The 26,377-nt window shown below is 55.1% G+C and overlaps 2 protein-coding genes across 3 annotated transcripts in view; one reads left to right on the top strand and one right to left on the bottom strand.

The window, feature by feature from the left end:
• The window catches only part of LOC111943692 (uncharacterized), an 80,233-nt gene that overhangs the window by 31,633 nt on the left and 22,223 nt on the right, over positions 1-26,377 (bottom strand). The gene's annotated exons all lie outside the window — the stretch shown is intronic.
• LOC147650285 (maestro heat-like repeat-containing protein family member 7) lies at positions 5,569-12,008 on the top strand. Its single transcript, XM_086853421.1, has 12 exons — positions 5,569-6,120; positions 6,398-6,462; positions 6,554-6,703; positions 6,877-7,025; positions 7,310-7,457; positions 7,704-7,891; positions 7,981-8,118; positions 8,390-8,504; positions 8,658-8,795; positions 8,998-9,174; positions 9,299-9,485; positions 11,998-12,008. The coding sequence occupies exons 1-12, from the start codon at positions 5,982-5,984 to the stop codon at positions 12,006-12,008; spliced, it is 1,605 nt and encodes a 534-aa protein (XP_086709547.1). The 5' UTR covers positions 5,569-5,981.

Below are 26,377 nucleotides of genomic sequence, written 5' to 3'. Positions count from 1 at the left end.
TGCTGCCTCGCAGGCTGCAGATCCCTCCTGGTCTTGGTCCAGGGACGTGGGTCCTGTGCCCTGGGCTGTGGTGCCATCTCTGGGTCTCTGCTGCTCTCCAGGCCTCCCGGGAAACGCTGCTCTGTTCCGCCCGATTCCTGAAGAGGAAGGATCTCCAGCAGATGCTGCGGGTGGATCAGACCTGGAGGTTCGGCGAGGGCCTGGTAAGGGCGGGCTGGAAGCCCCAGCCCCAGGCTGGAGAAGCTCAGTGTGTGCGGCTGGCAGCTGTGCCCTGCCCAGTGCCGCACCCAGGGCCGCCAGCCTGTGCCCCACACGCTGCTCCCTTCCCTGGGCCCCGCGGGCTCTACTCCAGCCCCCTGTGGCCCCGAGCCGTGTGCCCATGGAGCCCCGGCACCGCTGGTCTGTCGGGCAGGGCAGCAGGGCGGCTCCCCGGGCAGCAGCCGGCCCTCTGCCCCCTCCAGAGCCCGGCGCCAGCGGCTGCTGCCCGGTGCCTCAGGGCTGGGCGGGCACGGGAGGCCGGGGCTGGCCGCAGGCAGCAGTGCCCGGCCGAGGGGCAGAGCCCGCACCAACCCTTCCCTCCCGCCGCTCTCTGCAGCTGGCACAGGACAGGAGCCGAGCGGCTGAGCACCTGCACCGGGCCCTGCTGTACCTGGACAGCCCGCAGGAGTCCCTGCGAGCGGCGGCCATCAGGTTCATTGGTGAGCCACGAACCGGGCTGGGCTCCCTCCCTGCCCCGCCGCAGCTCGGCCCCAGCCCCGGCTGCTGCCCCGGCCCTGGAGCCCCGGCTGCCCTCGGGGCTGCTGCTGCCGGCCTCTGGCAGCCGGGCCCTTGGGCTGAGTCAGGATGCGGCAAGGGCCGGGGCTGAGCCCTGCCGGGGCAGGAGGCCGTGTGGCCCCAGGGCTGGCAGCGCCGCTGGCAGGGAGCTGTGCTGCTGGGATCCTGACAGGCTCTGTGTTCCCAGGGATGGCCGGGTGGCACCTCCGGGGGAACAAACGAGAGCTCCAGAGCATCTGTCAGAGTGAGTGAGGGCAGCGGGCTGCCAGCCCCGGCTGCCAAGGGGAGCTGCAATCCCTGCCCCGGCTGCCGAGGGCTCTGCTCCCTGTGCGGACCAGGCCTGGTGTGGCCAGGGCACATACAGAGATTTCAGGGGCACGAGTGCCAATAGTGTCCAGTGGCTTTGGGCTGATCCCTTTGGTCCCTGCTCCCTCCTGGCCATGGCCAGAGCCACCTGCGTTGGCCCTTGCACGGGGCTCTCCTTGGGTCCCTGCAGATCCAGATCTGACCATGGCTCTGTTCCTCTCTCTTGCAGCCCTTGATGACAAGGCACAGGACATCAGCCCTGCCATCAGAAGGCTGGCTCTGGAAACAGCCTTTGTCCTCCGGGCAGCTCCAGGCTCCATCTTGCAGAAGTGGCAAGATGGATTCCGCAGGGCACGCAAGAACCGCCCTTGTCTGTGGGCCCGTGGCTGGCTGTGCTGCTGGAGCTCTGAGGAGAGCTGAATTGAGAGGCTCTCTGTCTGCCGGGGCCATCTGAGCCAGGCAGGATTTTTCTTTAAGATGTTTTTTTTTTCCTTTTTCTTAGTTCTTCTTTAATATAGAAATATAGAATTAGAAATATATAGAATATAGATATAGAATTATATATAGAAATATAGAATGTGTTCTCATACCCAGTGTCTCAGGTGCTTTCTCTGGTGCCCAGTGTGCGCAGGGCATAGGGGGAGAGGGGAAAAGGGTGCTTGTGCTCAGCAAGCTGCCCAGGCGTGCAGTGGGGAAGGGAAAATGGCCAGAAGGCCCTCGGCCTTTGGTGCTTCTGCTGAAGCCTTAACGCTGCCCACAGAGGAGCTGGGCAGGGGCTGGAGCTGTGGGGATCGCTGTGATTGTGGTGCCTGGAGATGGGCACGAGGCTTCTCCCAGCCAGGAAGCGCCGTCTGTGTCCTGCAGCCTGTGGGTTGCTGGCGGGATTGCTGAGGGCTCTGAGGCTCTCTCAATCCGGCTCCTCTGGAGCTCCATCGGGGCTGCGCTGCTGCCGGGCAGGTTGGCCGGGCTGGGGGAGACCAGAGGGGCTGGGGTGGAGGGAGGCCTGGAAGGAATGCGGTGCTGCAGAGGCCTTGATGGGACAAGGCAGTGGGAAGGCACAAGGGGCAGGTGTGAGGGAGGAGGTGGCAGGAGGTTCCAAGGGCACAGGAGGCCCCTGAGGGGACGGGGTGGTGGAAGCACTGAGGAATTGGGTGTCAGAGGCCACGAGCAGCCCCCGGGCAGTCACCTTGTTCCTGTCACCCGCTGCTCTGGTGCTTCCCCTGAGAGACTGCCATGCCTGCAGCAGAAGCCCTCGAGGCTGGGCCTCAGCAGCCCCGAGGCGCCCAGGCTGGGCTGGCTGGCAACAAGGAGGGCAAGGAGGCCCTGGCAGGGCACAGCCACTGGGTGCTGCCAGGGCAGCGGGCAGAGGCAGGGCTGGCGGCCAGCCCGGGCCCCCGCGCCTGCCCAGGCCACGGTGCTGAGACCGAGGCTCCCCTGACACAGAGCTCTGTGTCTGCACAGCTTCTGCCTCCATGGGGAGGGTGGTGATGTCTCCTCGAGCAGCGCTGCTGAGTCGCTGCTGCTGAAGCGGCTCTGGACAGAGCAGAAACGGCACCAGAGCGTGCACAGGAACAGCCCTCAGGGCTGGGCTGGAGTGGCCAAGATGCCTCCTTCTCTTGCAGGAATAACAGAAATGATGGACACAGTCCCTTCAGTATATATGTTCTATAGGCTGCAGTTAGGTTCTAATGTAAATACATTTCTTAGATTGCAATTGCTATAGAGGTCCTTTCATTGTAAATACATTTTATAGATTGTTGCTATGAAGATTCTTATAACGTAAATACATTCTGTAGTTCATTGGTGGTGGTGGTGCTGTTGTGTAAATAAATTGTCCTTGTTTGTCACAGGCTGTCTGTCTTTGCATTTGCTTTGGGCACAGGCAGCATTTGCACAGCTGTGGTTTCCCCTTGCCCTGGGTTCCCGAGGCTGGAGGTCCCTGGGGGTGCTGGCACAGCCACCTTGGGGCTGGGGTCCCCGTGCACAGGGGGGAACCACTGGTGGCGCTCCCGGCACTGGGCACCGCTCGTGTTCCTGGGCTGCTGCAGAGCGGTGTCCCCAAGAGCAAAGCTGTCACCAGCAGAGAGGGGGCTCTGACAGGAGCAGCCCCTGCAGCAATGCAAAGCAGGCAGGAAACCTTCTGCCACCCTTCCTGCTGCAGCCACAGGGACTCCTGGGCTGAGAGCTGGCACCAGGCTACACGGATGCAAAATCCACATTCAGGCTCTGAAGGCCTTTATGGCCTTGGGAATTGCTGGAGCCAGCATCTGGGGAGCGGCTTTTGCAGCTGCAGGGGCTGATATTAAGGGCTTGGAGCCCCCAAAAGCTCTGGCCCTCCTCTGCTTTGCATTGCCAGTGCTCAGATTGTTCAAGAGACAAAAGCCAAGCGAGGGCATCCTGCCCTGCTTGCGTTTCTGCTGCTGGAACACGGGCTGAGACATCACAACTCTGGGGGCAGTGATGTTACAGGAGTCCTGGGACCACTTCCATTAGGGCCTGGAATGATGGAATCCTGGAATGGTTTGGCTTGGGTGGGACCCTATAGGTCCTCTTGTTCAGCCCTGAGTAACCTCCCACCTCCCCAGGTTGCTCAGGGCCCTGTTCAGCCTGTCCTTTAATGCCTCTCTGCACAGCCTGGCCAGGGCCTCACCCACCTCACACCAAAGAATATTTTCCTAACATCAAATCCACTCCTATTCCCCATTGGAACCCATTTCCCCTTGTCCTGTCACTACAGTTCCTGACAAAGAGTCACTCTCCCACTTCTCTGTAGCCCCTTCACACCCTGGAAAGGTGCTGCTCTTGCTCTCTTGGCTGCACGCGAGCATCACAGCCCCGTCTCCTCAGCAGCCATCCGTGGCTTCACATGTTCCTAGCGCAGGGCACAAATCAACTGCAGCCCTGCTGCTTTGGTTGGAGCCTCCCAGCTGGATCCTAAATGAGCTGCAGAAATGCCCAGGTGCTTCTGTGACTCCAGTGGATACACAAATGGTTGGCTTGAGATAACAATAGCCCTGCTTTCTACTGCCACTGTTGTGTTGGAGGTACCAACACTGCCTTGTTCCATTTTATTGCAGTGTCCTAGTTTGACACTAGGCTGGACACCAGGCACGCTGGTGCCGAGGCAGTGAGATAATGCTTCAGCTATGCAAAAAGCTGGATGCAGAAAGAATTAATTACTTTGTAAAAGGGTATGTGAATGCAGAATTTTTTGGAAATCAGCAAATTTAGCATGTGATTATGAAATAGGTTGCAATATGAAGGTTTGGAAAGTATAATGTGAACATTAAGTTAAAAAAATGTATAAAAGGTAGTACTGTGTGAAGAATGGAGGAGTGAGTTTGTGCTGAAGCTATGCCACTCCCTCCCGGCATCAAATAAATAAATACCTGCTCTATAGGCCTTTATACCATGGAGTACTGTTTTCTTGCCCAGCTTTAGGGCATCAGCACCATGATCAGAGACACAGACCAGCTTCTGTTCCCACAGTTATCCCTATGCTCTGCACTTCCCCAGGTGTCTGCCTCGATGTTCACTGGGGACCTCCCTGTTTGTGGCTGTCCATTGCCGTGCTCAGCAGGCAGCCAGCTGTGTTTGCACATGAGCTGCCACAGGCAGACACACAGCAGCTGCAGCAGAGGCTGGGCCAATTCTTTTTCTTCCAAAATGCAAGAAAGACAGAAAGGCACAAGGATACATGACAGCATCTCTGTGGAGTCTCTTTGTCCAGCGAAATTCAGTAGCTGTTGGTGTTTTTGTGCTACTGCTAATCCCTTCCACGAAAAACAACATTCCAGGAAGGAGCAACATCATCTGACACGTCCCAAGTGTTGCCACCAGTTGTTCCAGGTGCTCTGGCCAACAGTCCCTGTAGGATGGAGCACAGCCCCCAATGCACATTGGCTTTGGCTGCCCTCTGGCACAGAAGCCCCCCCAGGGCACAGGTCTCTGGGGCAGGAGATGGGCACCAGCGCTGCCAGGGCTCGGGGGGTGGCAGGCCTGCTTTGGCAAGGATTCTGACACCCCTGCTGATTTCAGTGGGGTCAGAACAGCACTCGGGCCCTGGCCCACACGTTCCTGGTCTGTGTCACACCGCCACGTTTAGGATGGCCACCAGGCGGGACATGTCCCAAGGAGGCCGTGACAGCTTCTGTGGAGGGCCCCGCGCCCTTCCCGCCACGGCTGCCTCGGCAACCCAGGGGGCTCCTTCTGCTGCCCTGAGCCCACAGAGCAGGGCAGCCTTTGCTGATGGTTTGAGCTGTTCCTAAAGATCCTGTTGGGCTGTCTGAGACACTTGGGCCAAGGCATTGCTTCCAAGCTGGGCCACTTTGGCCGGGCTGGGTGGAGCCCCAGGGCAGGGGGCAGCGTGTGCAACGGCCCTTGGTGACACGGCGCAGCATGGTAACCGTGGAATGGAACGGGACAGGGTGTCCAAGGGCCCTTTGTGACATGGGGTGACATTAGTGTTGGCGGTGACACAGCCACACCACAGTGCCTGGTGCACGTGACAGGGCAGGACGGGACAGAGTGGTGCTGTGAGGAGCCCCCGCACGGCGCACTCATTCCTTGCTGACCCAGAGCCTTTCTGAGGCGTTACTCCTGCAGGTCACCTCGAGGCCAGACCACAGCACTCGGTGACCTGCAGCCTTCCCGAGGCTTCACTTCTGGTGAGGTGAAGCACCACACTTCTCAGGTGTGCTCGAGCCCAGACCGTGGCATTTCCTCACCGCGGTCCTTGACGACGAGTCTCCTGTCCTTGTGGCACGAGCCCCTGAGACCCAAGTGCAGGACTGGCTGTCCTGCAGCCTTGCCAAGACTTCACTCCTGCAGGTGCCTTCCAGGCACAGCTGCAGGACTTGCCAACTCAGACCTTTTCCGAGCCACCTCTGCTGCAAGTAGCCATGAATCCAGGCAGTGATGTTGAGCAGAGACCTCCGAGTGTCCCCAAGATGACCTGGGTGAAGGAGGAGAAAGAAGGCCCTGGGACTGCCCCAGCACAGCAGCATGGAGAGCTGGAGCAATTCCAGCCACCGCAGCAGGGTGAGCGGCAGACCTGGGCCTGCAGCCAGCTTGGCCTCGTCCCATCCCATCCCATCCCATCCCATCCCATCCCATCCCATCCCATCCCATCCCATCCCATCCCCCGGGGACACGCCCATGGACAGGACAGAAGTGGGGCTGGGGCAGACGCCCTGGAGCTGTACTCTGTGCCCTGGGGCCTCCTGGGGCTGTCCCTGCCTGGGGAGTGCAGGGCTGGGCTGTGTTCTCCGGCCTCTCCCGCAGCCCCTCAGCTCAAGCTGCGCTCGCTCTTTGCCAGGAGCAGCCATGGAGCGCACTCGAGAGCAGGAACGCAGCCGTGGCCTCTTCCGCACAACAGCGCAGGTACCTGCAGCCATCCCCTCTCCTGCTCAGCCCAGCACCACGCTTGGAGCACTCCATGCAATGTCCCTCATTTCTTGCCCTTCTGCTGCAGATGATTTGCAAATTCATGAAGAGAATTCGGGAGGAAGAGACCAGTGCCATGGGCACTGTGGTCAGAGCATACTCTCCCATCTTCAAAACCAAGGCCAGTGCTGCCCTGCTGGACATGCTTGTGGAGGAGGGTCCTTCCAGTCCAAAGCAAGTAAGCAGCCTGTGGCCTGGCTTCGATCCTCCCAGGAATTGCTTGGCCACGCCAGCTGCTCACTGCAAGCCTTTGAGGCCATGGCAGTGCGGTGGGAAGGGAAGCACTTCTCTGGGAAGCTGGGCACATTACTCCTGCTGGCAGCTTTCCAAGTTTCCCTGTGCCTTCTCCAGGTGCTCCCCATGGTGAGGTTCATCCACCAGTGGCTCAAGGCTAATGAGTTTCCTGAGTACAATCTGTGCAGGCCCCTTCTGGATCTGACAGAGGCACAGCCTGCTGACGTGGTGATGGCTCTCCTGCGTGTGGCCCCATGGTGTGACAGGTACAGGGCCCACGTGCCCAGAGGGCTCAGGGCATCCCCCTGCACAGCCTGGCCCAGGTGTCTGACAAACAGAGTATTCCAGGGCCCTGTGGCTCCTCCCTTTGTCAGCCCTGGCACAGCAGCCCCCGAGCCTGCTGCCCTCAGGGGCCAGTCCCCACAGGGCTGGGCTGCCACAGAGGGGCAGTGGGCAGAGGCAGGGCTGGCAGCCAGCTCAGCTCCCTGCTGCTGCCCAGGCCACGGGGATGTGTCCCAGACCCCCCTGACACAGAACTCTGTCCCCACAGAGCTGCTACCACCATGTGGAAGAGCATCATGTGCTCGTGCAGGGCTGCAGAGCCGGCCATGCTGATACTCCTGGATGTGCTGGGCACCTGGCCAGAGCTCAGCATGTGCACCTCCGACGGGGACCACACGGCTGTCCTTGCCCTGGCTGTGAGTTTCTGCAACTGACCTTTGCTCACCCCAAGGTCACCTCTCCCTCAGGTCTCCATCCTCCCTCCTCCCATGGCATCTCCCTGCCTCAGGCACTGGGCTCAAACCTGGCCTAGGAGCAGCTCCAGGGCCACCAGGCCGGCTGCTATCCCTACATCTCCACTGGCCTCTCCCTGCCACGCTCGGGCCCTGCCACATGGACACCTGAGCACTGAGCACTGACTCAGGCTGCTCTGTCCTTCGCAGGCAACTGTGGTGATATGGAAGATACTCCAGCTGCCCTGTGTCCCACATGCAGTGACAGTGTATTTCCCCCGTCTCTTGGTGCACCTGCTCTTGCAAGTGCTCTTCAGCACATTGGATCTGCCAGAGAAGGTCGATACCTTCTGGAAGAGATGCCAGCAGCAACACGGCCTTGCCATCAGCCCCAACAGGTGCTCCATGCCAGTCCTCCTGTCCCTGCCATGTCCCCAGGGCAGCAGCCCGTGCTCCCAGCATCACCTGGGCTTTGCCGTGCACACAGGTTTGCAGTGCACACCCTGAAGGCCCTGCTCTGCCGACTGCACTATGAGGATGTGGTGGCAGCAGTGGAAGACGAGCGTGGCTGGGACACGCTGCTGTGTGCTGGCACGCACCACTGTGCTGTGGGTGTGCTGGCCAGGTGAGCTGCCCCCAAACAGCGCTTGTGCCCCGTGCCTGGGGTGCCCCACACAGTCCCCGTGGTCAGGGGCCAGAGGGCCTTGTCACCAAGGGATGGCCAAGGACACTGCACAAGCCTGGGAGAGGAGGGTGCCCAAGGGCAGCTTGGCCCCCAAAGGACCCCAGGTCCCCTTGCAGGGTGGTGGAGAAGGGCCAAGCTCCTCCTGGGAGTCAGTCCATGGAGAGGTTTGTCCCGCTGGCTCAGGGTCTTGGTTCCTTTTTCCTCCCGTCAGAGCAATGCGTCACGTGTCCCTACCCTTGTGTTCTGCGATTGCATTCTACCTGCTCGGGCTGCTCAGCAAAGACACGGCACACGGGGATTTGGCCGCCATGGCGTTCCTTGTGGAGGTGAGCCTGAAGGGCAGCGCTGTCTCGCTGAGCTGTCTCCCAGCTCTCTGCCCTCTCGGTGCCGCAGCCGCCCGGGACGGTGCCCACGCCCTGTGCTGCTGCCTGGGCCCAGCCCTGTGCGCTGCTGCCCCATCACCGGCCTGTGCCCTTCAGATGTTGGAGTGCCTGGACTCGAGTGAATACCGTGACAGAGTCCTGGAGATCGCATCAAGCAAACTGCAGAGCGAGTGCAGGGAGAGGCGTCGCTTGGCACTCAGAGGCCTTGTGGTGCTCGGCAAGAATTCCTCCATGGTGAGAAGGGGACAGCGGCTGCCGGCGTGGGGCTGGGGAAGGCAGTGGCTTGCGCTTGGTTGGCCTTTGGGCACTGAGGCAGCTGCTGCCAGCTCTCCTGCCTCCTGCCTCTTGCCTCCTGCCCCAGGCCTTTGGCACAGGCCTTTGGCCTCTGGGCCCTGTGGCAGCAGGGTGGCATTTCACACACTTGTGTTCCACACAGGCCAAAAGAATGTGGGGCCTGCATGAAAGGCTCGTGGAGCTCCTGGGGGAAAATGACAGCCATGTGCTTGGGATGAGCATCGCTCTCCTCAGACGTTTGTTCCTGTACAATGGTGGCCCGATAACCATCCCCCTCGGCCTGCAGCTGGCTGAGGCGCTCCTGCCGCTCTTTGACAATGTAAGGCTCTGTGTCTCCAGCCATGGCTGCTGCCTGGGCACTGTGCCCTGGGCATTTGCAGGCCTGTGCCCAGGTGGGCCTGAAGCAGCTGATGCTGAGGTCTTTATTTCTTCCTTTCGTACAGGACGATAGCCAGGTGCAGCTGTGCTCCATGTTCATCTTCCAAGAGATGATGGATTTAGTACCAAAGGAGGGGAAAAAGGCCCTGAAGTCCCACGTGCAGCAGAGCCTGCTCCCACTCTCCTTGCACTGCCATGATGAGAACCAGCGCGTGGTTGATGTGAGGACTCGGCAGCTGCCGTGGCTCCCTGGCAGGGCGCTCGGCTGCCTCCTGCTCTGCTGCCTCGCAGGCTGCAGATCCCTCCCGGTCTTGGCCCAGGGACGTGGGTCCTGTGCCCTGGGCTGTGGTGCCATCTCTGGGTCTCTGCTGCTCTCCAGGCCTCCCGGGAAACGCTGCTCTGTTCCGCCCGATTCCTGAAGAGGAAGGATCTCCAGCAGATGCTGCGGGTGGATCAGACCTGGAGGTTCGGCGAGGGCGGGCTGGAAGCCCCAGCCCCAGGCTGGAGAAGCTCAGTGTGTGCGGCTGGCAGCTGTGCCCTGCCCAGTGCCGCACCCAGGGCCGCCAGCCTGTGCCCCACACGCTGCTCCCTTCCCTGGGCCCCGCGGGCTCTACTCCAGCCCCCTGTGGCCCCGAGCCGTGTGCCCATGGAGCCCCGGCACAGCTGCTCTGTCGGGCAGGCCAGCACCGCGGCTCCCCGGGCAGCAGCCGGCCCTCTGCCCCCTCCGGAGCCCGGCGCCAGCGGCTGCTGCCCGGTGCCTCAGGGCTGGGCGGGCACGGGAGGCCGGGGCTGGCCGCAGGCAGCAGTGCCCGGCCGAGGGGCAGAGCCCGCACCAACCCTTCCCTCCCGCCGCTCTCTGCAGCTGGCACAGGACAGGAGCCGAGCGGCTGAGCACCTGCACCGGGCCCTGCTCTACCTGGACAGCCCGCAGGAGTCCCTGCGAGCGGCGGCCATCAGGTTCATTGGTGAGCCACGAACCGGGCTGGGCTCCCTCCCTGCCCCGCCGCAGCTCGGCCCCAGCCCCGGCTGCTGCCCCGGCCCTGGAGCCCCGGCTGCCCTCGGGGCTGCTGCTGCCGGCCTCTGGCAGCCGGGCCCTTGGGCTGAGTCAGGATGCGGCAAGGGCCGGGGCTGAGCCCTGCCGGGGCAGGAGGCCGTGTGGCCCCAGGGCTGGCAGCGCCGCTGGCAGGGAGCTGTGCTGCTGGGACCCTGACAGGCTCTGTGTTCCCAGGGATGGCCGGGTGGCACCTCCGGGGGAACAAACGAGAGCTCCAGAGCATCTGTCAGGGTGAGTGAGGGCAGCGGGCTGCCAGCCCCGGCTGCCAAGGAGAGCTGCAATCCCTGCCCCGGCTGCCCAGGGCTCTGCTCCCTGTGCGGACCAGGCCTGGTGTGGCCAGGGCACACACAGAGATTTCAGGGGCACGAGTGCCAATAGTGTCCAGTGGCTTTGGGCTGATCCCTTTGGTCCCTGCTCCCTCCTGGCCATGGCCAGAGCCACCTGGGTTGGCCCTTGCACGGGGCTCTCCTCGGGTCCCTGCAGATCCAGATCTGACCATGGCTCTGTTCCTCTCTCTTCCAGCCCTTGATGACAAGGCACAGGACATCAGCCCTGCCATCAGAAGGCTGGCTCTGGAAACAGCCTTCGTCCTCCGGGCAGCTCCAGGCTCCATCTTGCAGAAGTGGCAAGATGGATTCCGCAGGGCACGCAAGAACCGCCCTTGTCTGTGGGCTCCAGGAAGCCTTGGGGACAGTCTGGGCTGTGTGGGTTCCCCAAGGTGCTGCAGGCTCGGCCTCAGCTGCAGGGTGCCAGCGTTGCACAGCTGCTGTGTCCCCATGGACAGGGTTTGCTTTGGAGCCTGTGCTTGTGGTGGCACAGGGAGCTCCGAACTGAGCTGGGCACGGACCCGCAGCCCAGCCCTGCCATCCTTGCAGCTGCTTTGGGCTGGGGGCCGGAGCAAGGGGAGCCCTGGGATCTGCCCCTGACAGATCCCTTCAGACTGCACAAGGAAATGCTGGTGCTGGTGGCAACCCTGCCCAGGGCAGGCTTGATTCCTTTCATTTTATCCCTCAACACCAGAGTGCATTTAGTTCCTCTCCAGGGATAACACAAAATTTCCTGCTGGTGCCCATGAAGCTGCAGCCCCTCCCGGGCTCACCCCTGCCCCAGCTCTGGGGTCCTGAGCACAGAAGGAGCTGGAGCTGTTGGAGGCAAGGCAGTGGAGGCCCCAGAGATGCCGCAGGCTGGAGCCCCTCTGCTCTGAGGAAAGGCTGAGAGAGCTGGGGCTGCTCAGCCAGGAGGAGAGAAGACCTTGAGGAGGCTTCACTGCGGCCTCCCTGGCTGGGGGCTGGACATGGGGGTGTTCCTGAACACTCATGAATCTCAGCCCAGCCCTCTCCTCAAGCAGAAAATAGAAAGAAAAAAATATTAAATGGACAAAGAAAAGGGGGAAGTGTGTTTATTTGTGTATCAAGAACTTGGGGTGAAAAAATTAGCCAGGTGTCCTCAGATCCTTTGTGTGATGCAATGGATAGGTACAATAAATCCAGTGGAATCCCAGTGTTTCCTTGGCTGAGGACAGCCAGCTGCCCCTGATGGGGACACCAGCCCAGGAGGCTCCAGGGCTTTCTGGGATTTGGGAGCCTTTTTCCTCCAGCTTGTTTTCCTGCTGACAGGTGCACAGCTTCCAGGCCACTTCCACTCTCCCAGGCAAGGCATCAGAGGGGTTTAATGCAAGCTGTGATAAAATGTCTCTGTCTTTCCTCACAGCTATAAACTAACCAAGGAAAGCCGTACTCCTGGTAAAAATCACTGGATCACTTTGGACTTCAGGCTTTAATTTTTACCAAGCTTTGATTTTCATCAGGATTTAATTTTACTCAGATCATCTGACTTTCAGGACATACATTAATCTTTCATTTTCATCAGACAGTGAAAAGCTGTCTGATTGGTAAAAACCCACTGGTGAAAGCTCAATGGGTTCTGGTTAGGCTGGTGGGCCTGAGCTTTGTGGGTGTCTCACTGCATTTCCTGGCTTGGACAAGCTGCTCTTGGTCCAAGTGTCCCGAGCCAGAAGCCTAATGAAGAGAAAGGCATATGGGAAAACAAGTTTCAATAAAACCTTTGAGCTCTTGTTATAAATGTTGGGAAGAGATGCTGACTATTCCTTGCTCACCAGGTAAAGCTAAGGAGTTTTTAAGCATGGAGCTGAGAATAGCAGATTGGCTGGAGAAGAGGGTGATGCCCAGACGTGCACACTGCCCACCAAGGCAGGAGAGGACCGTGCCCTCACACCCCATGAGACAGCCCTGGTGGTTGTGCTGACCCTGTGCCAGGATTCCCTGGGGCTGCTCTGCCTGAGCCCCCCTCAGCTGGCTGTGCTTGTCCTGCCTCCCTCCTCCTGTGGTTGTGCTCCCAGAGGGGTGTTTGTGAGGGGCTGTTGGAAAAGCAGATTAATGAGCGAGACATTGAGAATTAAACCAATCCAAATCCACACAGTAAATAGGGCTGCTGTCAAGTGCCGTTCCCGAGAGAGATAATATCCCTTCCCCCTTAATTTCTTAGTAAATCCATTATGATTAATGCTAGTACAGTGGGAACACTGTTATTATAAATACATGGGTGATGGCAGAGCTGCAGCATTAATAACACTGGGTATTACTTAACTTATTAGCTGCTGTTTTTGATAGGACTCTTACCCTGCTGCATTAAGCTGAGCCTTGCATTGCAGCCTTCTCTGGGCTGTCTCTGCTGCAAGGACACAAAGTGAGAAGCATCTCCTTCCTTCTGGCCAAAAGCCACCCCCCCCACCCCCCGTGGCACTGGCACTCAGCTGAGCTCCCAGTGGGTTGGTGGCACCTGTGGAAAGCCTGGGACACTACTGATGGAGTCTTGTGGTGTTGGAGACTAGCAACAAGTGAAGGAGGGAATGGAAGCAGGACCTGGCACCTCCAGGTGAACCTCAGCCCTTGGGGACCAGGGGACATGAGAGGACACTGCAGCCCATGGGGACCTGTCACCCTGAAAACTCAGCTTCTGAGCTTGCTAACATAGTTTTCTAAGGACTTTCCCAGGACAGTAACTGTAAACATAGATATGTGTACATTCTTTCTGTTACACGTCTTCTGATGGGCATTTCTCATGGCCAGTGCAGTGAGAAAGTGTTATCCTGAGCATCCAATGCCTGGCCATGGTAAGAAGCCTATAAATCCTGGGAGGAAAAATAAACTCTGCTCTTTCTTCACCACACCTCAACCTGTGTCCGTGTGATCTATTGATCTTCAGCGGTAACAGGGACCAGGGCCAGCTTGGCAATATTCTTGTCCCTCCTCGTGGCCTCACGGCTTCAGAGCTTCTCTGAAGGATTTTCCAACACCTTTTTTGCTGTATTTCATAGATCTGTGGAATCATTAAGGTTGGAAAAGTGCTCTATGATCATTGACTGCCAGCTGTTCTCCCAGCACTGCTAAACTAAACCATGTTCCCAAGTGCCACATCAACAGGGGTTTGAAATTCCTCCAGGGATGGAGGATCCACCACTGCCCTGGGCAGCTGTTCCAGTGTTTGACAGCCCTTTCCATGAAGAAATTTTCCCTAACATCCAACCTAAACTTCCCCTGGTGTAACTGGAGGCCCTACTCCTTTTGTCACTTGTTGGGAGAAAAGCCTGACTCCCACCTGGCTCCACTCTCCTGCAGGAATGGAATCAGCAGGAGCCCTCCTTAGCTGGGAGGTGGCTCTGCCTTTTGCTGCTCCTGCCTTAGTGCCCTGCCCCTGCTCCCCAGGGACCCCAGGTGCTGCAGAGGGCCCTTCCCCTCCTCCATCCCCATCCCCTGCTGCTCCTCACACAAGCAGGCTGCACGGCTCTTTTTCATCCCTTCAAATTAACACCTACTTAAAATTCCAAAGCAAATACATTTTTAATTTCCTTAATTAAAATGATTTCCTCGTTAGAGCTGAATAATGGGATTTGAAGCACTGAAGTAATGGGGTGTGCCAGGCTGCATGGGAGCTGAGGCACTGGTGAGCACAGTGAGGTCTTGGGAGTGATGGGATCATGTCCCACCTTAGGGAGCCAGAATGAGCCAGAGCTCAGCATCCTTTGCACCTCTAGGGAGTAAAATTCAGCCAAGTGGCAGCTTAAAATGATATCCCAGCAGTCACTGGTTTTCCAAAGGTTGAGGGTGATGGATTGCTCCCACTGCCTCCCCTACAGCCCAAAATGACACCCAAAGGGCATGCTGAGGGGGCTGGCCCCTTCTCACTGTGGGGGGCTTTGGGGGGGATCAGGGTCTGGGGTGAATGTGGAGGAAAATCATACCAGGACCCCAAGATGAGATGGGGTGACCTCCTCTCCGTGTGCTGCTTTAGCCCAAGATGCCTGTGCCCAGAATAACTCTGGGGTTTGGCTTTGCAGGGGTTTCTCAGCCTGGAAGTTGTGTCGGTGGGATACCAGAGAGCCGTGTGCTGGGGCTCTGGTGAACATGTGACAGGGGAGGAAAAGGGAGAATACATGATGATAATGAGTTAAAATGCATTTAACGAGCTCCTGCTGCCCTTACACACCCCAGTGCTGGGGCTCATGGATGGGAGGTTCTGCAGCAAAGGGATGGATTAGTCCCACTTGGATCTGACTGAAAGACTGCTCAAAGCACAGATTTCCAGCTCCAAACCTCCAAACCCTCTCTGCTGTTTCTGTCTGGATGCCTCCTTCCCCTTCCCAAACTCTCTCCTCTGATGTATTTGGGAGTTTTTCATGTATTTATTTAAATTAATAATAATTTACCCATTAAAATGCTGCAGATCAGTGGGTTCTTCCTGAAGGAGGAGTGTGTTTGGCTCCGGAGGGTTCATTAGCCGCATGTTGGGATTGGGGGGTGCTGTGCATGGAATGATTTGTGCACATCCCTGCCACTCGAGCCAATCCAGCCTAGAATAATTCAAAACCAATTCCATAAATCACTTATTAGTTATTACTGAAATATTTATGCAGCAGAGGTGTCTTCCTGTGAATTGTTGGGGTTTTTTGCCAGCTTTTTCTTCACGGACAAAAAAAAAATGTTGACTCTTGGGGCATCTTGAGTGCAAGAAGATCCAAAGTTTTGGAGTTGCCTTGCTCTGCCTGGCTGGGGTTTGAGCAGAGCCTCTCACTACAGCCCCAAGCCTGACCACAGTGTGTGTGCCTGCTCTGTGAGTAACGAGCAGGTATCCTAATTAATCCTCATTTCCAGCAGCAGCCCGAAGGAGCTGCACGATGGGCATGGTGCTGTTTGATGCAGATGAACTGTGCTTTGGTGGGAATTCAATTACCCAGCTTTTCCTTGCTGAACATCATGCATTTGGACGATACAGTAGTTCCGGTGTTAATGAGATGCATTTTCACTGCTCTGAAGTCTGTATTTCTCCCTGTACTTAGTGCACAGCATCCACATTAATTACAGTTCCAGTGGAGAAAAACCCGCAGAGTTACTACCTGCATTTTCCTCCTGGTAATAGCAGTTTCCTTACATGGCCAGGAACATTATGGATTCACTCCTCAGCCACATTTTATACCAAACAACTTGATTGTGATAGCAGGGAGAGAACAACTCTGCTTCCCTTCAGCTGCTCAGGCTGTGCTGTAAAAGGGTCATTTTCGGGGGGGGGGGGGGGGGGATGAATCAGATGCATTCAAGTCAGAACATCCTCGGAATAAAAGCATTTCTGGAAGTTGTTTAAAGAGGGTTTTGTGAGACATGTGGAACTCACGGCCAAATTAAACCTGCAGCTGATGGGCCCACACAAAACGGAGAATCCCCTGGGATGGGGGGCTGCAGCCAGCATGGGAAACCACAGGTATTTTATTCCAAGGAACAAACACATTTGTGCTTTGATTTCTTTTTTGGTTTTGAGAGTTTTCAAACTCCCAAGCCTGGCAGCATGGAGTTTCCCTGAGATTTCTCCAGCAGGAGTTGTGCATTAGGGGATATCCCACTGTTGGCTCCAAACCATCACATTTTGGCCACAGATGTTGTTGTCACCATCCCTGGAAGTGTTCAAAAGCCAAGTATTCGTGGCACGTGGCAATACAGTTTAGTGGGAATGCTGGTGTTTGGTTAAAAATTGGACTTGATGATCTTAGAGGGCTTTTCCAACCTTAATGATCCTGTGATTTCATGGAAAGCTGAGCAGTTTTAAGTTGTGTAAAACAGGAATTCCCAGGGAATAGCACTGCAGAGACATTCAATAAAAAAGTGAGCAGAAGTGTTGTAGCACATTGTATAAATCACTCTTTGACCTTCATTGAACACCACTGCCTCCTCACCTGTTAATAGCTGGAAATCCCTTGTAGCCTCTACTGCATCTTGGCAATTGGCATGGAAACAATTAACAGTTATTGACAGTTATTTCTCTTAATCATTCATGTCTTTATTCAGGTATTTACACATCTGTCTTTGTTTAAATCTCCCCTCCCTCTCAGGAGTTGAAAGTGCCTGAATAGCGGGTGTGGTTAAAAATATAATGAGGTGCACAAAGTCTTGGCTTCCCTGAGGAGCAGCTGTGCAGGAGGAGGGGAGAACACTGGGATCTGGGGCTGTTGTGGTGGCCATGGATGGCAGAGGGGCTTTAGGAAAAGGATTTTCACTGGGGAGAGAAATCCTCAGTCTCTGTGTCCAGCTCAGTGTATCTGGCGAAAAAGCAATGAGAAGGATCTTATCCCATTTTTTCTGTAATTCCTTTGAAAATTAACATTTCTGTTTTTCCAAATAGGCCTCTTTATTTTTATGTTTTCTCCCCCCTTTTTGATACTGGTGTTTAAAATAAAACCAGGAGCTCACCCTCTCACGCTCATGGTGTGGTTCCCTGTTTGCTGGCAGCTCCCAGCAAGATTTTCAGGGGAAACCACCTTTTTCTGAAGCTCTGAGCCCTTCTGGTGTGGTGGAGGCTTTCAAAGACAATGGAGGAGTCAAGACGTGAAAAGTCGGAATCCTTCTGAAAACCAGAGCTGTGTTTGAGCCACCTGAGCCCTGCTGCTGCTCTGCTCTTTCAGAGGTTGCAGAGCTTGTGAACAACACTTTTTGCAGCCCCAAGTACTTCCAAGTTGAAAACTAACCAGAGGATTTAAAAGAAGAGAGAATCCCTGTCCTTTTGGTACCTTCCTGGCTGTAAATGCACCTGAACTGTGTTTTTATGGTGTCACCAGCAGCAGCAACAGCTGCAAATGGGGGGAATCGTGAAGCGCAAAGTCTCTGGAAATCCTGTGGCTCCAGGAGCTTCCCCAGATGTGGAGACAGGATAAATCCAGGGTGCCTTGCACTAGATGGAGCTCCAGGACAGCTGGCTCTCCTCAGTGCCCAGCTCCTGCTCCTGCCCAGCACTGGACACAGGGAGCTGCTGGACGTGACCTGCACATCAGTGACCACCCTGCCCATCCCAGCAAAACCCTCAGGATGCCTTTAGCTGATGTTGTTTGGTGCCTCCAGGCTGGCTTGGCTGCCTGCAAAACAAACAAAAAAAAAAGTCTCAAAAATGTGAAATACCAACTCCTCTTTTCCTCTTCCATCCCTTTGGTCAGCCCCATGCTTGAGGCAGGAGCATCCCATCCCATCCTCCTGGGAATGAGGACAGAGAAGTGCTAGCAGACCTTGCCCTCAGCTCTCCTGCTGCTGGCTGAATCTGGAGACATTTACTTGAGGGTAGAGACTTCTCTGCTTCTTTAAATAAAATTTGCTGGCAAATTCTTGTGGTTCAAATTTCCCTTAAATCTGGCTTAGAAGACGCCTATGGAGGTTTAATTGGAGCTAAGAGGAAGGGCTGGGTTTGGTAATTAGGGGAGAATGAATGAAAATTCAAAATTTAAAATGCAGCAGGTGAATGGTTGTGGTGGAGCTTTTCAATACTTCTGAAGTTCTTGGGCTCTCAGTGAGATCCTGCTCTCCAGGCAGGAGTGGTTTACTACAAATTCCACTTATAAATGGTACTAAAGCCTCTGTTAAGACTCCAGAATATTGACTGTGATTATTTTTGTAGCTCTTCTGAGTACAGTGCTACTGAAGGGCTCTAGAAATGGAAGCATGATATATTAGGGAAAGGTGTTGGGCTGTACAGAGGCTGCCCAGATATCTGCTGCTGGAATGGGGAATCTCTCTGGTTTAAGGAGATACTGTCTGGTATTCAGTATGGCCCCTCAGCAGGAGAGCAGGGCTGGATAAAGCAGCTTTTGTTCTCTAATTGATCAGAGACTCCCCATGGGAATTCCACAGGGAATTGTGTCTCAACCAAAGCTCTGCTTCCAGGGAAGGCTCCAAGCCCAGCTCTGGGTTATTTTTTAGATGAAACTTTGCTGATTTTGTGGCTGTTTTTGTGGGCCACTGAAAACTTTCATGGGAACTATGCCCTGGCTGAGGATGGGGGAGGAGGGAGCTGCTCTTTGGGGTGAGGGCTGGTCACCCCTGGAGCTGGCTCTGAGCAGGGGATGGTCCCTCCGGGTGATCTCCCTTTGGCTGCTGGGGAGCAAGAGACAGAGGGGTTTTTGAATTTGGACCAAAAGCTGAGTGCCTGGGCTGGGACTTTGGCTGAGGTCCTGCTGCTCAGATCCCATCCTGCTTCAGGTGGAGGTAGGGATGAGGGAGGGCTGGAGCACCTCTGATGTGTAGAGACAGACCTGGAGAGCTGGGGAGGTTCAGCCTGGAGAAGAGAAGGTTTTGGGGAGTCCTCAGAGCCACTTCCCATGCCTGAAGTGGCCTATGAAACAGAGGAAGAGAGGCTTTTCATATGGGCAGACAGTGTCAGGACAAGGGGAATGGTTCTAAACTGAAGGAGGACAAACTTAGATTGGATAATGGCAAAGAAATCTTTTACTCTGGGTGGGCAGGCCCTGGCACAGGGTGCCCAGAGCAGCTGGGGCTGCCCCTGGATCCCTGGAAGTGTCCAAGGCCAGTCTGGACAGGGCTTGGAGCAGCTGGGACAGTGGAAGGTGTCCCTGCCATGGCAGGGGTGGGACTGGGTGACCTTTAAGGTCCCTCCCAACCCAAACCAGTCTGAGATTCCAAGAGCAGTTTCTTAATTGTGAGCACATCTGCCTTTATTGAGCTTTTGCTGGGAATTAAGTGTGAAGCTTGGCTCTGTGTCCTAAATCATCCCAGACTTCTCTAATCCCTCCCACCTTTCTCCCTCCAGATTTAGGTCTTCAGGGTCTGTTACAAAGAGCCCCCAGCTGTCTGCCCTGCCTGAGCTTTTCTGTTCATTCTCCTGCCCTCAGCTGGGAGGAGACAGCACCTTGCAAATGCCAGATGCCCAGGATTGTGCCCTTGTGCTTTCCCACAAGCACTAAAATCTCATAAGCAACCTGCTCAGACAGGATTGCCAGCCCTGCCTCACTCACCAGAGGGGAATGGAGATTTGCATCTATTTCAGAGAGGCAGCCATGATTTTGATTCTTTTTGTGAGATTAATTGAACCATGACGAGTTTTCTGCTTCACCAGCTCCAGAGCTGTGGCTGCAGGAATTCTTCCTCCTCACCTTCTTGGAAGCAGATGGTGATTTATTCCATAGTCATGTTGGGATAATGTGTGTTTCTTTGTGTTTGGATGGTCAATAGGGAGCACTCCATCTCCATGGGATTTTAAATATCTTGGAGGACCCAAAAGCACAGAGCTGCACGTGGGGACTTTGTGTAGATTTGTGATCCTTTTTAGAGGAGCTGAGGCCATATACTAGTGACTGAAATTCAGGGGGCCATAAATAGCATATTTCCATCTGTGGCAGCTCTGACTTGGCTTGACTGTTGTTCCTGTTACTTAGAGGGAATATGGACACTTTGGGTTATTTAAACAGTCTGGAAGCTCCAAGATGGGATGGAGGAAGGAGTTCTGATAATGGAATAAACTGCCCAGATCTTGGAAAGCAGCTGAATGTCCTCTGGAAGAAAAAGAAACAGTTATTTTTAGGCTTTTCTAGTGGTTTATTTATGGAGGGAGCTCCTGCACTCTGGAGTGGGGCTTGGTTGGTGGGAAGAGCATCTCTGCCTTCATGGGAAAGTCATGTGCCATGTTTTAATGATTTTTGGTGGCGGCTGTGGGTGAAAGTCAGGTTTTCCATAGTTCAGAGCTGGAAATCTGTTTTGTGTAGTCCCAGAGGTGGGAAAGAGATGGAAATCGTGGGGTGGGTCTAAGATAAGCCCAGCTTTAGCACTTCCTGCTCCTCAGCAAGGTCAGCTCTCTAGTTTGGGTTTTCCAGGAGTCAAATCATACATATGAATTACTTCTTGTACAAAGTTTTCGATTGTCAACAGAGTGATTTGTGAATAAATGTTTTCATTACTTGGCTGGCTCCATGGATGGATGAATAATATCCGTCAAATAAATTATTCATCCCTTTCTCTCCTTGCCATCATCAGATAAATTCCTTGTGATTTATATTTGTTCCTTATTCATCTGGCTACGAGGAGCAGACATATTAGAGATGGGTTAGGAGCTAAATCTGCTTTATGGAACCCAAGAAGGGAGCTCTGGTTGCTGTTGTTGGGGTCTGTATCCACACAAACCTCATCCCATGGAGTGCCAGTGCCCTCTGCATGCTTGGGGTGGCTCCATGGGGAGTCCCCAAGTGCTGAGCTGAGGGCAGAGCCCTCATTCCTGACAGAAATCTGTGTTTAACAGAGGGGAGGGGGGCTTTGGTCAGTCTTCAGGGCAGTTTTTGCAGCATTTTACACAGCACAGAGGCTGCAGACCTTCCATCCTTTCCCAGGCTCCCACTTTGCACCTTCCTCAGACTGCTTTTACCCCTGACAAAGCCACACCAGCCTCCTGCAGAGCACTCCAGCAGGGATGGGAGAAGATTTTCCACCGGTGCCAGAAGGGGAGTGGAGGGGAAAGGAATTAGTTTGGCTCCTCTACAGAAAGAAGCAAAGAAAAGCATCACACAGAAGCTGACTGAAGGGACAGAGATCAGCTGCTCCTGCTCAGAAGTGACCTGATTTATTAATCTGATTTTCAAGTGTTTCACTTGAAACTGTTGATTGTGCTTTTTTTGGTTTTTTTTTTAAACTGGTGTTATTCCAGTTCTGAAAAATGCATCTATGCTTATTTTCCTTTCAAATCACTGGGGAAAGCATCTTTCAATTCCCAAAAAAACCCCAAAAAAGACACAATATTCTTCAAACCATTTTCCTTCTCAAACAGTTCAGGCAGACACAAACCACAGAAGGTTTCACCTTTAAATAGTAAAAGTTGGAAATGGAAAAGGAAAAGTTACCTGGATGTGAAAAGCAGAGGTAAGAACAGATCTTATTTGGAGCTTTAACTCGAGGATGCTGTGTCAGACCTGGCTGATCCCTGTGAGGATCCCTTTCCTGGAACACCAGGAAAGCTTTGATTTTTCATTCCCAGTATCAAATCCAAACACAAGCACTGGGATGCAGCTGAAGAGAAGGAATGACAATGGAGGGAAAAGCCCTGTGGCTCAGAGGATGAGGAAGGAGCATCCTCTGCAGGGAGGGAGGAGGAAGGAAAGTGGCTCAGGGGTTTCTCCCAGTGCTCCCCAGCCCTTGCTGGTTTTCTCAGTGTGTTGTGCTGCAGAAATGAGCCCAGAGATGCTCTGGAACGATCCCATCCCTCCCAGAACACCTCACAGCGATGCCCCACACACATTTTGTGTCTGTTATGTGCAGGATCCACTTAAATGATCCACTCAGCTGCTGCAATCCGTGTGTTCCCTAAAGAAAGCAAATCCCAAAGAAAGAGAATACAGCACCAAGGAGGGACCTTCCTGCCTGAAGGACATATTGGAGTATAATTTGTGGAGTGATTGATGTATTTTATTTTTAATAATATTTTCCCCCTCTTGTCAGCTTTCTCGTTCAGGGGACACAATCTTGGGGCCCTTTCCAATTGAGAGCTGTATTTCAGCAGGAATGGTTTGCCTTGCCCACCTGGCTGGGAGGGGGAAGGGGAAGGAGCAGGGTTTGCTCTGCTTGTTTTGTTTGGCTTTGGCCTTGGAATTCAGGGTGCCAGGGAATGCAGGAGTTCTCACTCAGCCTGGTGGGGATCCTGATGGCTGATCCACTAAAACTTGGTGCTGGAGAGGCTGTGAGAGACTTTGGCACAAAACTAAGCCTATTTCAGTGTCCTTTTTAAAGCTCAGCAGGTTTTGGGAGGAATCATGGGGGACAAGAGTGTCCTGAGCCTCAGTCAGACCAACCCTTGCTTGGACATCCTCAGGTTGGCTTTTATTCTTTTATTGTTTTTCTGCATTTTCCCCCTCTATCCATAGCAAAGAAAGCCCTTTGACAGCAAGAACTTGGAGTTCTGTGTAGGATGGAGGGGTGAGGAGTGTCCCAGTGGCTGCTGTGTGTCCAGGAGTGCCCATCTCACCAGCTGCAGTCATGGCAGGCCTGGCTGTGAGTGGCTGGACTTGGGGTTCTCTTTGTGCCGCCTCCCTGCTGCCCCAGATCCATTTGACAGCTGGGATTTGCTGGAGTTGAGGCACATCCCTGCTCTTCCCAGAGGCCACAGGAGCAGAGGTGTGTTGGGAGGGAGGGAAAGCACAGGTGAAACCAACACTGGTTGTGTTTGAGGTACCTGACGTGAGCACCCCTTCACAGAATCCCAGGATCACTGAGGCTGGAAAAGATCCCCAAGGTCACTGAGCCCAACCTGTGCCCAATGCCCACCTTGTCCCCAGCCCAGAGCTCTGAGTGCCACATCCAGACCTTCCTTGGACACCTCCAGGGATGGGGACTCCACCACTGCCCTGGGCAGCCCCTGCCAGTGCCTGACAATGAAGAAATCAATTTCTTCCATGAAGAAATCCTTCCAGATCTCCCCCCTGAGCCTCCCCTGGCCCAGCCTGAGGCCGTTCCCTCTCCTCCTGTCTCTGTTCCCTGGGAGCAGAGCCCGACCTCCCCGGCTGTCCCCTCCTGGCAGGGATTGTGCAGAGCCAGAAGGGCCCCCTGAGCCTCCTTTGCTCCAGGCTGAGTCCCTTTCCAGCTCCCTCAGCCCCTCCTGGGGCTCCAGACCCTTCCCCAGCTCCATTCCCACCTCTGGACATTCCAGCCCCTCGGTGCCTTTCTCGTGAGGGGCCCAGAACTGGGCCCAGCTCTGGGGGTGCCCCAGCAGTGCCAGCACAGGGGACAATCACTGTCCTGCTGCTCCTGCTCACTCTGTTTTGGATACAAGCCAGGATTGTTCTCCTTGCCCACCTGGGCTCGTGTCCAGCAGCCCAGGTCCCTTCCCAGCCACTGTGCAGGGGTGGTGGCCGAGGAGCAGGGACCCTTCCTGCTGTCCTGTCAGCGATCCCACGCGGCAGAGCCGGGCAGACACCAGTGCCACGGAGCTGTGGTGGCTCCAGGAGCTCTGCTGTGTGCCCTGGAGCTGGGCACAGCCTGGGGACACGTGCAGGGCAGCACAGCTGGCGCTGCCTCCAGAGGTGCTGCTGCCTCCTGGCTCTGCTGGGCTCCATCACATCCCGGCTGGATCCTTGGGATGGGCTCAGCACACAGAGCTGGGGCTGGGATGGCAGCTGGGAGCCTGAATCCTGTTAGATCCACAAGGAAAAGGTGAGGAGGTGTGTCCCAGCCCTGCATAACCAGGGAGGCTTTTCCTGCAGGTCCTGCAGCACTGCAGGTTAAACTCACCCTGCTCAGAACCTGCCTGTGCACAGGAATGTGTACAGTAATTGCCATTGCTGTAACAAATCAACTTGTTCTGCAAAGCTGAATTGTTGTTGTTGTTGTTGTTGTTTTTGGGTGAGGGGTTTTTGTTTGGTTGGGGTTTTTTTAGGTGGGGAATATCGAGTTCTCATCATTTTCAGTGTTTGTCCAAAACCATGGAAAATTCCATCCTCCCATGAAGTTGTGAGAGCACAGCACTCTGGCTTGTCCAGTATTTCCTAGAGCTGTCCTGGATTTTAGCAGGAGAGCTGCATCCTGCAGGCATTCCCTGCACTGAGCACATCCATTGTGATACCCTTGGGATATGTGATACACCCATTGTGTGGCCCTTGGGATACAGAGGTGGCACTGGGAAAATCACCATCTGCTCAGGGCTGCCTGCAGCCTTAGCCTGTGGCAGGGGTTTACTGGGATACATTTGATGCAAATCCCACTGCTCACCTCAAGTTAAGCAGCAGGCAGTTGCACTGCTGCATCTCCTGCACATGTTTCAATGAGTCCTGTGGATGCAGGCTGGGAAGTGGGAGGATGGAGACTGCTAGGGCAGGTGTTCCATGTGTCCCTGCTGATGGAGAGGTGCAGATCTCTCTCCCCCAGAGAGCTGTGAGAGGGGCAGGGGTTGGTGTCTCTGGCAGAAGCAGGATTTTCCAGCCTGTTGCTTCCAGAGTCTCTTCACCTGCGAGTGCTTTGCAGGAATGTCACATCCCCTGTGTCAGAGCAAAGGGCATGATTGATATATTCCCTCTCCTGAAAGGGCAGCTGGTGTCTGGATGGGCTGGCTGGCCCTGGAAAGGTGACCTGGGGGCACTCAGACCTCCTGCTGCTGGCCCAGGCTGTAGGAATTGCCTTTGCACAGCTCTGGGTATGTGTGCAGGTCCTTAAACCAACAGATTGTTATTCCACCAGTCCTGTCCCCTCTCAGCAGCTCCCAGCCATCCCTTGGTGCCCTCCTGGCACGGAATTCCCCAGGGCAGCATGGATCTGGGGACAGCATGGATCTGTGGACAGCGTGGATCTGGGGACAGCGTGGATCTGGGGACAGCGTGGATCTGGGGACAGCATGGATCTGGGGACAGCGTGGATCTGGGGACAGCATGGATCTGGGGACAGTGTGGATTTGGGGGCTGGCACCTCTCCCCATGGGGCTGGGGGGTGGCTGGGCAGCCCATGGAGATGTTTCTCATTGAGGTTTGCAAGGCACAGGGCAGAGCTGCTGGGGTCACCTGCCCAGGGCTGCTTGCTCTGCCTCTGGATTACAAGATTTATTTATTTTTTCCCCCAGGAAAGTGGCAGAGGCTGGACAGGCTGGTGGGGATGCTGAGGCAGCTTTCCCTCAGTCAGACCCCAGGGCTGCTCCTGGAAAAACATCATTTTCTTTTGGCTCCAAAGGGCTCTTCCCAAACAGAGCCCCACGGGGGCAGGGTCACTTTTACCAGGGATGCTTTGTCATTTTTCTTTTGCTAACAAGAGCTCCAGGAAGATTCTGCTGAGACTCCCCCTTCATGTGCAGCCCAGGTGTTTCCAGCTCAGCTGCTGGAGCTTCCAGTACCAGTTTCTCTAACACTTATTTCACCCAGAATATTCTGTAACTCGCTTAAAATGAAAAATGTAGGAGTTGGGTAAAACAAATTGTATTTAATATCAACTTAATTAGCCCAATGATATTGCACAGATGGCATTCTGGATTTTCATGTTTTATTCAAGAAACCTTTTGGGTTTGGGATAATATATCTGAAACTGGGACGGAATTCAACAGCCTCACCTTGGCATTTAAACCAAGTCTGCTGCAGAGCTCGGGAGGGCTGGGCTGGGCTCTCTGGTTTTGGGGTTCTGGTCTTGGGTGGGCAAGAGTAAATGTGGAGATTTCCAGCTGGACTCACAGGCAGGAATAAAGCTGGATGATGGAAGACAGCCTAATAGACAGCAAATGATAAACAGGCTTTGAAAGGGGAAAGAAAGGTGAAAAGCTGTGTTTCTTGGAGACCAGGCAGGAGCTCTGGGAGTTTCTGTGGGCAGAGCAACTGCTTGGGCCAGGAGAAATGAAGAGAAGGATCCAGGGAGAGCTCAGAGCCCCTTCCAGTGCTTAAAGGGGCTCCAGGAGAGCTGGAGAGGGACTGGGGACAAGGGATGGAGGGACAGGACACAGGGAATGGCTCCCAGTGCCAGAGAGTGGGTTGGATGGGGTATTGGGCAGGAATTGTTCCTTGGCAAGGGTGGGCAGGCCCTGGCACAGGGTGCCCAGAGCAGCTGGGGCTGCCCCTGGATCCCTGGAAGTGTCCAAGGCCAGGCTGGACGGGGCTTGGAGCAGCCTGGGACAGTGGAAGGTGTCCCTGCCATGGCTGGGGGAGGAACAATACGAACTTTAAGGTCCCTTCCACCCCAAACATTTCTGTGATAATTTTTCCTCTTCAGCCCCAGTTATTGTCAGTGTTGTTTTTTTAAGTGAAGACCAAGTGGACCAATTTCCAGAGCTCTGTTCCTTTCCTTCTCTGTGATGT

Source organism: Cyanistes caeruleus, chromosome 16 (assembly GCF_971803275.1).
Source record: "Cyanistes caeruleus chromosome 16, bCyaCae1.hap1.1, whole genome shotgun sequence".
Classification (NCBI taxonomy): domain Eukaryota; kingdom Metazoa; phylum Chordata; class Aves; order Passeriformes; family Paridae; genus Cyanistes; species Cyanistes caeruleus.
This window is presented reverse-complemented; position numbering and strand designations above follow the sequence as displayed.

Coding starts and splice junctions, on each gene's coding strand:
- LOC147650285 (XM_086853421.1), top strand. CDS start 5,982: ATGAATCCAGGCAGTGATGTTGAGCAGAGACCTCCGAGTGTCCCCAAG. Junction 6,704..6,876: donor GTCCTTCCAGTCCAAAGCAA/GTAAGCAGCCTG, acceptor TGCCTTCTCCAG/GTGCTCCCCATGGTGAGGTT. Junction 7,026..7,309: donor GTGGCCCCATGGTGTGACAG/GTACAGGGCCCA, acceptor CTGTCCCCACAG/AGCTGCTACCACCATGTGGA.